At 43.8% G+C, this 12,412-nt stretch overlaps 1 protein-coding gene across 1 annotated transcript in view; it reads left to right on the top strand.

Annotated features, from left to right (window-relative positions):
- Positions 1-12,412, top strand: part of LOC122542883 (inositol-trisphosphate 3-kinase C-like) — a 75,004-nt gene that overhangs the window by 52,897 nt on the left and 9,695 nt on the right. The window contains exons 2-3 of the mRNA XM_043681002.1: positions 8,505-8,604; positions 9,961-10,177. Of these exons, the coding sequence (XP_043536937.1) occupies positions 8,505-8,604; positions 9,961-10,177 (317 nt within the window). The remainder of the gene's footprint in view (positions 1-8,504; positions 8,605-9,960; positions 10,178-12,412) is intronic.

Raw genomic sequence — 12,412 nt, 5'->3', positions numbered from 1 at the left:
CTGAGATCCCCGACCTAGAGTTCCTGGGTTCAGCTCTTCTGGTTTTAGTCAGTGCGAAGATTAACCTTGCTTTTTGTCTCAATCTATGCTGCATACTGCCCCAAACACTCTTCAGTTGAACCTTTTCAATTGAGTTTATCTATCTTTGGGACTGTGCCTGTATGTTCTTGGGCAGCTGCCAGGCCATTCAGCAATGCTGTGCTCATCAATTAAGGCAGCCTTCAAATGAACACTTTCTTTATCCACATAGCAGCTTCTGATCTTGCCTTTTTAGTTAGGATATGAAGCTGCTTACCCAGTGTCACCTTAACAATTCGTGAAAGCTCATGTATCATTTGTCCCCCAGACTCCATGTGACTGCAGTTTTGGTGTTGTATGCACACAGCTAGAGTAGGTAGTCATTCGTGTATCATGTTATACTTGGTTTTTCATTTCTCTGAATGCTGGTCTCTGTACCATAACTGTAGTCATTATGGGGCCTAGAGGTGGAATACATCACGTTGACAACTTTGGTCAATGTTCTCAACTAATTTTAGTGGAAGTTTTTAGTGGACAATGTCTCCTGGTTGTTTGGCTCTTGGCCACTGTCACTAAAATGGTTGGTTTGATCTTTTCCACATTCTGTTTGTAGGATCTTGCTATGTGCAGAATGGTTGCCATATTTCTAAGATTACAACAGACATTGCCATTCAAGAAGTGCTTAATTGGTTGGAAAGAGCTGTGGGCTGCCTAACATTGTGAAAGGCTCCATATCAATACTTGTCTGCCCAATGTCTTTGCGGCAGTGCTGAGAAAATTGTTTCTGGGAATCGATGAACTCATTGTAGTAACATAAAAAATTTTCTGAGCTGATTAATTAGGATCTGGATTAGCAACTTGCCTAGGCATTAAGCAGTTATCAGCCCTGTGATTTGAATTGAGCACATTACAAAAAAAGTGATTGTACAAGTTCTGAACGAAGAGAAGCTTTAGATATAATTTTATTATTCTGCACAGTACCAATCTCCCTGTAATGCAGTGACTGACATATATCATCTTAGGCAATGGTCCAGTAACATAGTGCAAATCCTCTGTGTAAGGAAGTTGACTGTTCATTTAGAGGGGCAGAATGATCAAATCTTATTCTGTCATAATTTTTTTTTGAGTAATCATCTCAAAGCTGCCAAGTCATTGTCATTCCACAGAAACTGGAAGTGTGTAGTTCTCTTTGCAGAGGAGAAAAAAAATCTTTCTCGCTCTCTCATTTGAGTGGCAGGGGCAGTTCAGGCTGATAGTACAGCAGAAACTCTGACTGGATCGACTGAAACTCTTGTGGCCTAATCCTGTCCAAGTGTGAAATGTGAGTGAAAACAAACATGCTGAGCCAAGGTCGCTTTCTGACATCATTTCCCAGTCATGAGTCGCTGCAACCGTCAGTCTGCTTTCCCTCATGGACTGAGGGGGAGTGTCTCATTGACGTTCCCTGAGACATGGGATAAAACCAGGAAGCTGCAGCATTAACTGTGGCGACATACCTTGTGCAGTAGCTGTCTCGGCGCATTCTTTGATTTTGGCCCTTGGTGATTTTGATCTGGGTTGATGACTTTTTAACTCCCTCTCTATTTCTCGTTGGGCTTGCCTTCTCTGTACAGTATCTATTGAAACCCTTGGCTACTGCGGAAAAATCTTCAAGGATTTGTGATCGCTTAAAAAATTGTTGAAATCACTTTTTTCTGAAATCTTGTCAAGTCGCGGTAAGTAGTGGGGCTTCACTGATGAAATGGTTTTTAATTAGACTGTCGTCTAGAGGAGGGATACGAAGTGTTCTCTTGGGCAGCTGAGAGAGCCTTGCATTGTGGCTAGTGAAACTGGTAAATGTTTCATCCTGTCCATTTTGTGTTATGACTGAGAGCATCTATTAGGTTGAATTGGCCGAAGGGGAATGTTGAAGTATTTATTCCTGGAGCATGTCTGGTGCTGCTGAGGCTCTGTTTAATGCTCGTGGCACTTAGGAGACCTGCCTAAGCAGTGTTTTTGATACTAAAGAAGCATGCTGTGTTAATGGACATTGAGAATATAACTCTGTGGAAACCGAGTCAATGGTAAGGAGAACGGAATTCCATTCTTGAATAACAGCTTGAATTTTATTTTCATGTTTTTGTTGTCGTTCACCTCTGGGTCCAGCCTGCTAATGACCAGTTCCTGATTGCAATCCATGTTGCTTAGTTTTGATAATGTAATTAAGAGGAAACTGCTTCCACTGGAAACAGTCGTTAACCAGAAAGACACATTTAATGTGTTCACAAAAGAGCCAGAGGGTTTTACATGATGAGGTTATGATGATCTGGAATGATATGCCTGATTGGAATAAGAATGGGAATGAGTGAAGGTGGGAGATTAATTAGATCACAGCTTGTGCTGGAGCTTCAAGACAAAAAGGAATCGTATGGCCTCCTTGAGGAGTTGTGTGATGAGTGCAGGGGGTCTCAAAAGTTTTCTCAAGTGGTCATTCTATTGAATTCTGATCTCTTACTTGCATCAGATTGGTGTAGTAGTTGCGAGATTTGGTTGATGAATGTAAGGGCAAGGGATCTGCCTGCTCTACTAATTTGTTGGATGCTGGGGACCGGGTTTATAAGAATACTTTGCACCGAATGTGTTTGTTTTAGCCATTTTTATGTGGGGTATCAGTTGACACATGTTGCAGAACTGGTTAGGGAAAGGCAAAAGACCAACCTAAGATCTGCTCAGTGTCTTGAAAGCTATGCTTTTTTATTCAGCCTGTTTATCGTGCAGCATTGAATGTGTCCTTGCCTTTAGATACTGCCTCTGTCATCCTCCTCCTCCATAAGCCCTAGGATGTTTTATGATCTTAAAGATACTGTATAAATACATTTTGTTTATACAAACGCCACCTTGTTTCAAGAAGATTTTCCTGTTTCTTTGAAAATTCCTGGTTTAAAATTGTCAGAAAGTAGCTTGACCAACACGTCTTAGTGTTGATATGTGAACTCATTGACCTGGCTGCAAATGGAATTTTATCAATCCAGCAGACCCTGAAGGTCTTGTTAAATCCATATGTCAGTTCACAGCTGTGTAGATTGAAAATAAAAGCATCCATGTGGATGTGGTTTCTGCCAGATTTGTTGCAACTTGTGCTTATGTTATTGTGTTACACAAAAAAAAAGACTTGAGAGATCCGCAGAAACCACAAATAGGCTGTAATGGAAAAGATGTGTCATCACTTAGGTTGCAGGCAAGTTGCAGAGAGCAGACAGCACTCGGCTTGGGCAGGGCAGCATGATAATGCAGTGAGACAGTCCGGATCTGTCAGATGGGGCATAAAGTGCCTTGCTCCCCCCATCCCTGTCCCACATATCCTGTATTGCCCCTTATCCTGGCTGGCTGAACTGTATAAATTTGTTGGTTTGAGAGTAGGCTGTGGGTGTTTTTTCTGACTTTGCATTTCTTGCATCACATTCTGCAAGCAAAACCCCTATTGATTAAATATGAAATTTAGTTCCACTGGCTAATCTGTATTTGTGGATTATGGCTATTGTCATGCAAATACATCCAATCCAAATCCTGTGCCATCCAAAACAAACACACACACACACCCCTCCCTACCTTCCAGTAAACTCCTGTGTGTGTCTAACCCAAACCACCTATCACACCATTTCCACCTGATTTTGTCAGCATTCCTATGTTTTCAGGTTTGTTTTCTGCTGCTCAGCATGAGGTTCACTTAGGTAAAAACAATAACTGCAGATGCTGGAAACCAGATTCTGGATTAGTGGTGCTGGAAGAACACAGCAATTCAGGCAGCAGTGAGGTTCACTTAGTCAGCACAGGGAACGGGATAGTGATGACGACTAGCAATTCTAGATGATCCTCCTTACCTGCTGTCGCTTCTCTTGCTTCCTTCTTTTATTTTGTTTTCCACCTGCATACCTTGTTCCCTCTTTTCGTCGGTGTCCTTTGCTCTCCATCTGCTTTCACTGGCTCTTTCACACTTGCCTTCGTTGACCTATGGTGGTTCCTCGGTGATCAATTGATGTCTCTTTTACAATTCACATCCTGGTCTCACCCAACCTTCCCTCGAAGTTGCATACATGTGCAACCACTCCAAGGTTCTACGTGTGATGATTGGTATGCCAATTTTGACACCAGAAGTCGCTACCATGCACAGATCTTGGAGGCCCATGCTACCAGAAAGATAAGAGGAATCACTAGCCTCACCTCTTTTTCACTAATCTCCTCTAACCCTGAAACGTTGTGACATTTGCGCTCCTAGATTGTGGTCTTGAACATTCCCAATTGTAACTCCACTGCAGTGAGTGTGCCTCTGCCTGCCAAGGCTTTAAGGTCTGAAAGTCTCCTCCCTAATTTATCTTGCCACTCTTTCCTTTTTTAAGATAGTCATTAAAACTTGTCTTTTAGATGGACTTTACATCTTCTGCCCTAAGAGGCCTTGTGAGTTTGAATATTGATGATGCTTGTGTGTGAACATTTTGGTATGTTAAAGGTGTTATTTAAATGCAGTTTTGTTGAGATGGTCTTGTTTGTGTAGCACAGTTACTAACATACCCTTTTTTGGGGTACCAAGGGAGCAAAACCTTCCTCAGTCTCACTTTTTGTACAGTGTCGCAGGAAGAAGACTGCTGCCTGAGGTGCAAGCAAAGCACCATACCACCCAACAAAGGAATGCTATGTTGTCAACATGTTCCAGTTCATTGCTTGTCTTCTCAACAAAGGAATAGTTGTGGCTCCTAAAGGCCTGAGCTCACGTGGATGAAACATTCCTTCTCTACTGCACAATATCAGCAGTAGATCTGCAATCTGAGGGCTGTTCACACAATGAAATAAGCAATGTTCTGAGCGCTAGCAGCTAAGGACGTCATGACAGTTGGCACCCAGCCAGATCCTGTAGACCTGACTTTGTTAAAATACAGAGCAGTTCACAAGATCACATTCATAAGTGTTCGAATGTCGGGGAACCCCGATATGTGCAAGTACTGCATGTCTCAGTTGTTTGTGAAACAGGCTGACCTATTCAGGCAAACTCCTGTGGACGAACTAACAGGGCTGCCCTTTGTGGAGAACTGGTTGGTCACGGAACCTGTGGAGTTATAGAGTGGGTTGTTAATTGAACTGAGTAAACCATCGGATTCAGCTATCAGAGATCCTCAGTATCTCATCCAACTTAAAAGTACACAACAACTTCATTATACCCAAACACATCCCAGCAACAGTTCACAAGGGTGTTAACAAAGAAGATTTGACACCAAGGTATGTCAAGTATTAGGAGAGGCAACCCAAGGTTTTGGTTGATGAAAGAGGTTTGAGTGTCTGAAAGGTGGAGAGGTGGCTGTTTAAGAAGGGAATTCCAGTGTTTGGGGCCCAGGCAGCTGAAAAGACAACCTCTGATCATTCCATGTCAAAAGATAGTTTGTTCACTTGATGTTCCAGCTGAGCTGACTCTGAACTCCAATGCCCACACATGTGCCTCCAGGATCACTGCACAATCAAAAGGGGTGAGACTCCAAACTGGGGTCACACGTTCAACAAAACATTTTAACAAAGCAGCTTTGAGGGAATGACTTAGTGGATTCTGGACTTGTCAGTTACTGGGTAGAATGCAGCACAGCAGTCCCGGGTAGACAGTGGGGAGAGGAGTAGAGTGTTCATGGATGGAGGTTAAGGCACCAAGTAGCAGGAATAGGAACTGCTTAAAGGACATTCATTTGTGGTGACTGAAAGGTTGAAATTTCCTGGTCAGTATTCTGACATGGATTAATATTGAACTCTTTCGACTTTATTTAAATAATCTGGACTCCAGTGTGAAGAGATTATCAATATTTGCAGTTGGTACAAAATTATGGTTAACTAATATTGGAGGAACTAAATGATGGAACACAAATATTTGTCGATTGCACAGTTCAATGTAATTTAGTGCAGAATAAATGCACATTTCTAAGTAAGATCGCACCACAACAGTAACTCCCTCATCCTGCACTATGTGGTAGCCTCCCTGTGAGGCTGTGAGAGCATGTATATGTTGAGGGCTGCCCACATTGGATATGGGAAGTTGTGTGTGTATTGTTTTGGACACTCGCACAAAGGGGAATGAGTTGGCTGAAGTCAGATTCATGGGAATGCACAGCATCATATCCAGACCTCTGTGTGAGGTCGTGCTGGGATGAGATGCATTAGTGACAAAAAAAACTGCAGATGCTGGAATCCAAAGTAGACAAGCAGGCAGCATCAGGAGTTGGGAGAAGTCGACGTTTTGGCTATGAATCATCTTCAGGAATGGAGCTTGGGGTTGGGGGGGGGGAGGTGGAGGGGAAAGGGTTATGGTGGGGAGAGGGACAGAATGGTGAGGTAGTGATAGGTCAATACAGTTGGTGGGTATGACCTGGTTGGTCGCAAGGAAGAATGAATCCGGTTAGTTATTGGGATGGAAGGGAGGAGACAGGATTGGAAAGGGAGTCGGGGGATGGGTGGGAAGGTTATTTGAAATTGGAGAACTTTATGTTGAGTCCTGGGCTGTAGGCTGTCCAGGCGGAAGATGGGGTGGTGTTCTTCAAATTTGCTGTCTGATTCATTGTGGCAATGGAGGAGACCAAGGATGGACATGTTGAAGAGAGGTGTGGGAAGGGGAATGGGCAGCGACCAGGAGGTCAGGCTGGCCCTTATGGGCCCAGCTGAGCTGCTGGGGAAACGTGCCCTTAGTTAACGTTCGGTCTCCCCTATGTAGAGAAGACCAAATCAGCAGCATGGGATACACTAAACTAGGTTGGAGGAGACGCAGGTGAACTTCTGTCTCACCTGGAAGGTCTGGTTGGGGTCCTGGGTGGAAATGGGGGAGCGGGGAGGGCTTGGTGTGCCAGCAGGTTTTACATCTCTTACAGTTGTAGGGGAAGGTACCAGTGGGGAGAGTCGTGCGAACAAAGGAATGGCGAATGGAACGGTCCTTGCAGAAGGCAAAGACGCGTGGGGAGGGGAAATGTTCTTGGTGGTGGGGTCTAGTTGGAATTGGCGGAAGTGTTTAAGTGTGATATATTGGATGCGTAGACTAGTGGGGTGGAAAGTGAGGACAAGGGGGACCCTCTTGAGAATTGCTGCATGTGTTTGGCTTTCCAATAGTGAAGCTGCAGCTTGAGTAAGAAGCTGTGTTTACCTTTGAGCTTAGACAATGCTGGAAAGGTTTAAATGAGTTCAGACCACAAGGGAATGCACAATTTTTAGCTGTGACATTGATTGCAGATGTCTTCAAAACAAATGTTCACAGGCTATAAGCATTCATTATAAACACTCATGGCTTCCCTGCTATTTGTGTAGCCCTTGTTTATAAGGTAGGGGAATGTTCCAAGAGAGTGTTGAAGTTTGCGGAAGATTGAGGAGCATTAACTTCAGCAGTGTCCATAAATGCATATAGGACTGCTTGTCACTGACAATTATGTCAGATTGATTTGTTAATAGTAAAGGTTTCTTACAAAAGCTTTAAGTCTCATCTTGTTTTTATATGATTCGATGCCAGATATACACTTTTTTCCCCCCAATACACATACATCAGTAAATCTTTATGTATGGCTTATGCCCGAAATGTTGATTCTCCTGCTCCTTGGAAGCTGCCTGACCTGCTGTGCTTTTCCAGCACCACACTCTCGACTTTGATCTCCAACATCGGCATTCCTCACTTGCTCCTATACATAAATAAACCTCCTGCAACCCCATGTAACCCTCTAAGATCAAAGTGCTCCTCCAATTCTGACCTTTTGCGTACCCAGATTTTCTTTGCTCCAGCGTTGAGGTCACTCACTTGATGCAGAGTAAACTAATTACTCAGGGCTGAAGTGATAAGTAGAACTGGTGGAATAACTTTCAGATGCCTCAACCAACGCTCGATCTATCTATTGCTAAATCTCCCCAGCTCTGTCTTCCATTAAAGTGTTCTTTCAATCCAACTTATTTAGGCAAGCAATGGCCATTTGTCCTTATCTCTGTCTCTCTAGCCCTGTGTTAAATTCTGTTTCACTCTTGTCATAAACACTCGGGTACCATTGAATAAGATCAAGTTGTTATCGTTATCATCTGAGTTCACCCATTGGAACCCTATCTCGAACAGAGGGGTACCTACACCAAATGGACTGCAGTGGTTCAAGAAGGCAGCTCATCACCACTTCAAAGGAAACTAGGGGTGGGCAATAAATTTTGGCATAGCCAGCGATCCCCACATCCCATGAATGAATTAAAAAATAAAGAGGAGTTGGGTGGGGGAAGTGTTTCTGAGTATGCTAGGGATGCTGATGGCTTTCAGGGTGGGACAGGTACATCAACAGTTTTTGCAGGGGGAGGTATTGTTAGTGATTTGTGAGGCGGTTCAGGTGTACAAGGTTTTCGGGTGGTGGGGGAACCGGGAAGTGGGTGGGTCTTAGTGACCTTGGGATGAGGTAGTGTGGTAGAGGGTCACTCCAGATCTTGTAATTCTATTTTTGTTTAATTGGTGTTTTCCTTTGCAGAATAAGTCGTGGAAAAAGCTGAAGACTATGGTGCACTGGTCCCCATTTGTTGTCTCCTTCAAGAAGCGCTATCCGTGGGTACAATTAGCAGGACATGCAGGTAACCTCACCCTGAACATTCTCTGTCAGTGGGTAGCTCCGTTAATTAGGAGAATGGCTGGCACTAGAAAGTAGCTTTAGCTCTCCTAATAGCTCATTGGCCAGTTCCCCTTGGGGCGGTGCAAACAGTGATGACTCTCCATATCCAGTTTGTTTGACTGCAACTTGGGTACCATTGGGAGAGATGCATTGTTGGATTAATTGGAGTAGATTGAGGAGAGAGGAATCAATGCACTGTCTCTGATTTCCACTCCTGATCAGTGTTCATTAGCTCGAAATGGAGACTCGGCTTGTGTCAGGTTAGACTTAGACCTATTGACGTTCCTTGTGATCAAACAGGTTGGCAATATTCTTCAGCTGTTGGTTAAAGCATGTGATATCTCATTAGGCACTGTAGAGTTGTACCAATAAGAGGCAGAGTTAGATGCAAATCGAAAGTAGAAATTGATGGATGAGATTGACCACACCGGGATTCGATTGATTACGTCCTATGACCTTGTAAACTTCTGTCAGGAGAGTAACCAGGGTTCTATAAGAGTAGGCTGCCCATTGTAAGCATCAATGATTAAGCTAGCACCAATGATTAAGCTAGCTCCAGAACAGTGAAGCTTTTATCCTTGTGTAATCTCCCTGTGAAGATATGCTGTAAAGGTGGAATTTCACATTGCTGAAGGGCTTTTACTCCTTTGGTTGTCATCAGAGGGAAAGCTAACAATAAGGTGATACCTTTCATGCTCTCAGCATACCCCAAAGTACTTTACACCCAATGAATACACCAATTGTGATAGACAAGAAATGAGTTAGCCACTTTCTGCACAGTGCAATCCTCCGAACAGCAATATGATGGGGATCAGATAAACTATTGGTTGAGGCATAAATATTGACTGGGAAGAACTCCTTGCTTGTATTTGGAATGAGGAATGAGATGTGACGCGTTTGCAACAGAAGGCAGCTGCGACCCTGGTTTAATGTCTTGTTCAGAGGAAGGAACGTTGACCAGATAGCACTTTCTCAGTGCTGCACGAGAGCATCAGCCTAGATTTTGTGTCTCTCTGGAATAGTATTTGAAGTCACCAACTTCTGTTTCAGGATTGGGACTGCCACACACTTGAGCCTCAAATGTAATTAGTCTAGTTGTATTTGACAGGAATTTACAGTCCCTTTGCAGTGGGAGAAGATCAATAGCAGACCCCTTTTCCACTTTCAAGAGCTGTCCCTCACAGGTCAAGCCCTGTCTGTGAGAATAATCTGGGGGCTGGTTGAGGTTAGGATATTGGAGTGAGTTAGACGGCAGCAGAAATGTGAACAGTTGAAGGATGAATAATGGTGTTTCACAAAGCTGCTGTTTTTATTTCAGGTAATTTTAAAGCTGGAGATTATGGTAAGATCCTGAAGAAGTACTGTGAATGCGAGCATCAGTGTTTGGAATCCTTGATGAAGGATTCTTTACTGCGCCCCTATGTGCCAGGATATTATGGAGTGGTGGACAAAGATGGAGACAGCTATAACCAGATGGACGACCTGTTATCAGAGTTTGACTCACCCTCAATCATGGATTGTAAGATGGGTGTGCGGTAAGTTACCCTGTTATCACTCTGGGTGTTCATGCTCTGAGTCTTGAACTAAAAACTGGGACCTGTACAAAGTGGGCAGGTTACATCTGATGTCCTTTGAGTTGGGGCTACTTGGCCAAGTAGTTGGGAGGGTTTAAACTAGTTTGGTGGGAACCAGAGGAGTAGGGCAGTAGATGCAGAAATTGAGGACAAGGTAGAAAACAAGGCAAACACGACCAAGAACATGAACAGGCAGGGAAACGCTGCTGGAAAAAGCAGGGGAGGTGGTCTCTGAAATGCATGTGTTTCAATGCGAGAAGTATAATAGGCAAGGCAGATGAACTCAGAGCTTTAGTTAGTACTTTGAACTATGACATTATTGCGAATATGGAGACTTGGCCAAAAGAGGGACAGGACGAGCAGTTGATTGTCCCACGATTTAGATGTTTCAGGTGTAATAAAAAGGAATATAAAAGGGGTGGGGGAATTGCATTACTGGCAAGTTACATGAACTTTAAAGTTTGTGAAAAGATTTGTAGCTTGGGTGCTTGTTGTTGTGGTTCTGTTCGCCGAGCTGGAAATTTGTGTTGCAGATGTTTCGTCCCCTGTCTAGGTGACATCCTTGGTGCTTGGGAGCCTCCTGTGAAGTGCTTCTGTGATCTTTCCTCCGCCATTTATAGTGATTTGTACCTGCCGCTTCCGGTTGTCAGTTCCAGCTGTCCGTTACAGTGGCCGTTATATTGGGTCCAGGTCAATGTGTTTATTGATTGAATCAGTGGATGAGTGCCAGAGAACAGCCAGGGAATTCCTAGAGGCATGGCACTCATCCACAGATTCAATCAATAAGCACATCGACCTGGACCCAATATACCGGCCACTGCAACGGACAGCTGGAACTGACACCGGAAGCGGCAGATTCAAACCACTACAAATGCCGGAGGAAAGATCACAGAAGCGCTTCACAGGAGGCTACCAAGCACTGAGGATGTCACCTAGACAGGGGACGAAACGTCTGCAACACAAATTCCCAGCTCGGTGAACAGAACTACAACTACATGAACTTTGGATGACCAGCGAAGTTATGACATTGGACAAGAAGAAAAGGGAAGCATACGTAAGGCCGAGGTAGATGAGAATTGACGAAGCCCTTGTAGTATATCAGGAAAGTGAGAAAGAACTTAAACAAGGAATTAGAAGGGCTAAAAGGGGTCATGAAAAGTCTTTAGTAGACAGGATGAAGGAGAACCCCAGGGCTTGTTGTACATATATAAAAAGCAAGGGGGGTAGCCAGGGAAAGGGTTGGCCCACTTGAGGACAAAGAAGGGAATCTGAGTGTGGAGCCTCAAGAGGTAGGTGATGTCCTGAATGAAGAGAAGGCATTGGAGGAGGATAATCTCAGGGAAGGAAGTGTCGAATCTCTAAGCCAAGTTGTTATTAAAAAGGAAGAGGTGTTAAGGTAGTTAAGTCCCTGGGTCCTGATGGGATCTATCTCAGAATATTGAGGGAGGCAAGAGAACAAATTGCTGGAGCATTAACAGACATCTTTGCATCCCCTTTGGCCTCAGGTGATCTCCCAGAGGGCTGGAGAATAGTCAATGTTGTCCCATTGTTTAAGAAGGGCAACAGGAATAATCTTGGAAATAATTGGTCTGTCAGTCTCATGTCAGTGGTAGGGAAGTTATTGGGAAAGATTCTTAGGGACAAGATCTATGTGCATTTAGAAGCAAATGGATTGATTAGTGATAGACAGCATGGTTTTGTGTGGGGGAGGTCGTGCCTCACTAATTTGATCGAGTGTTTTTGAGGAGGTGACAAAGATGATTGATGAGGCAAAAGCAGTTGATCTTGTCCACTGGATTTTGACAAGTTCCAACTGGTAGACTGGTACAGATGGTGAAGTCACATGGTATTGGCATGAGCTGACAAGATGGATACAGAACTGGCTGAGTCATAGGAGACAGAGAGTTGCGGTGGAATGATGGTTTTTGGAATGGGGAGTTGTATCTTGTGGCGTTCCAAAGAGATCAGTGCTAGAACCTCGCTATTCGTGGTCTACATAAATGATTTGGAGGAAAATGTAGCTGGTCTAATTAGTAAGGTTGTGGACAATACGAAGATTGGTGGTGTTGTAGATAGGGAGGAGGATTGTCAGAGGATACAACAGGATATAGATCAGTTGGAGACATGGGCAGAAAAATGGCAAATGGAGTAAAATTCAGACAATGTGAGGTGATGTATTTTGGAAATTATAGAGTG

Source organism: Chiloscyllium plagiosum, chromosome 41 (assembly GCF_004010195.1).
Source record: "Chiloscyllium plagiosum isolate BGI_BamShark_2017 chromosome 41, ASM401019v2, whole genome shotgun sequence".
Lineage (NCBI taxonomy): Eukaryota > Metazoa > Chordata > Chondrichthyes > Orectolobiformes > Hemiscylliidae > Chiloscyllium > Chiloscyllium plagiosum.
This window is presented reverse-complemented; position numbering and strand designations above follow the sequence as displayed.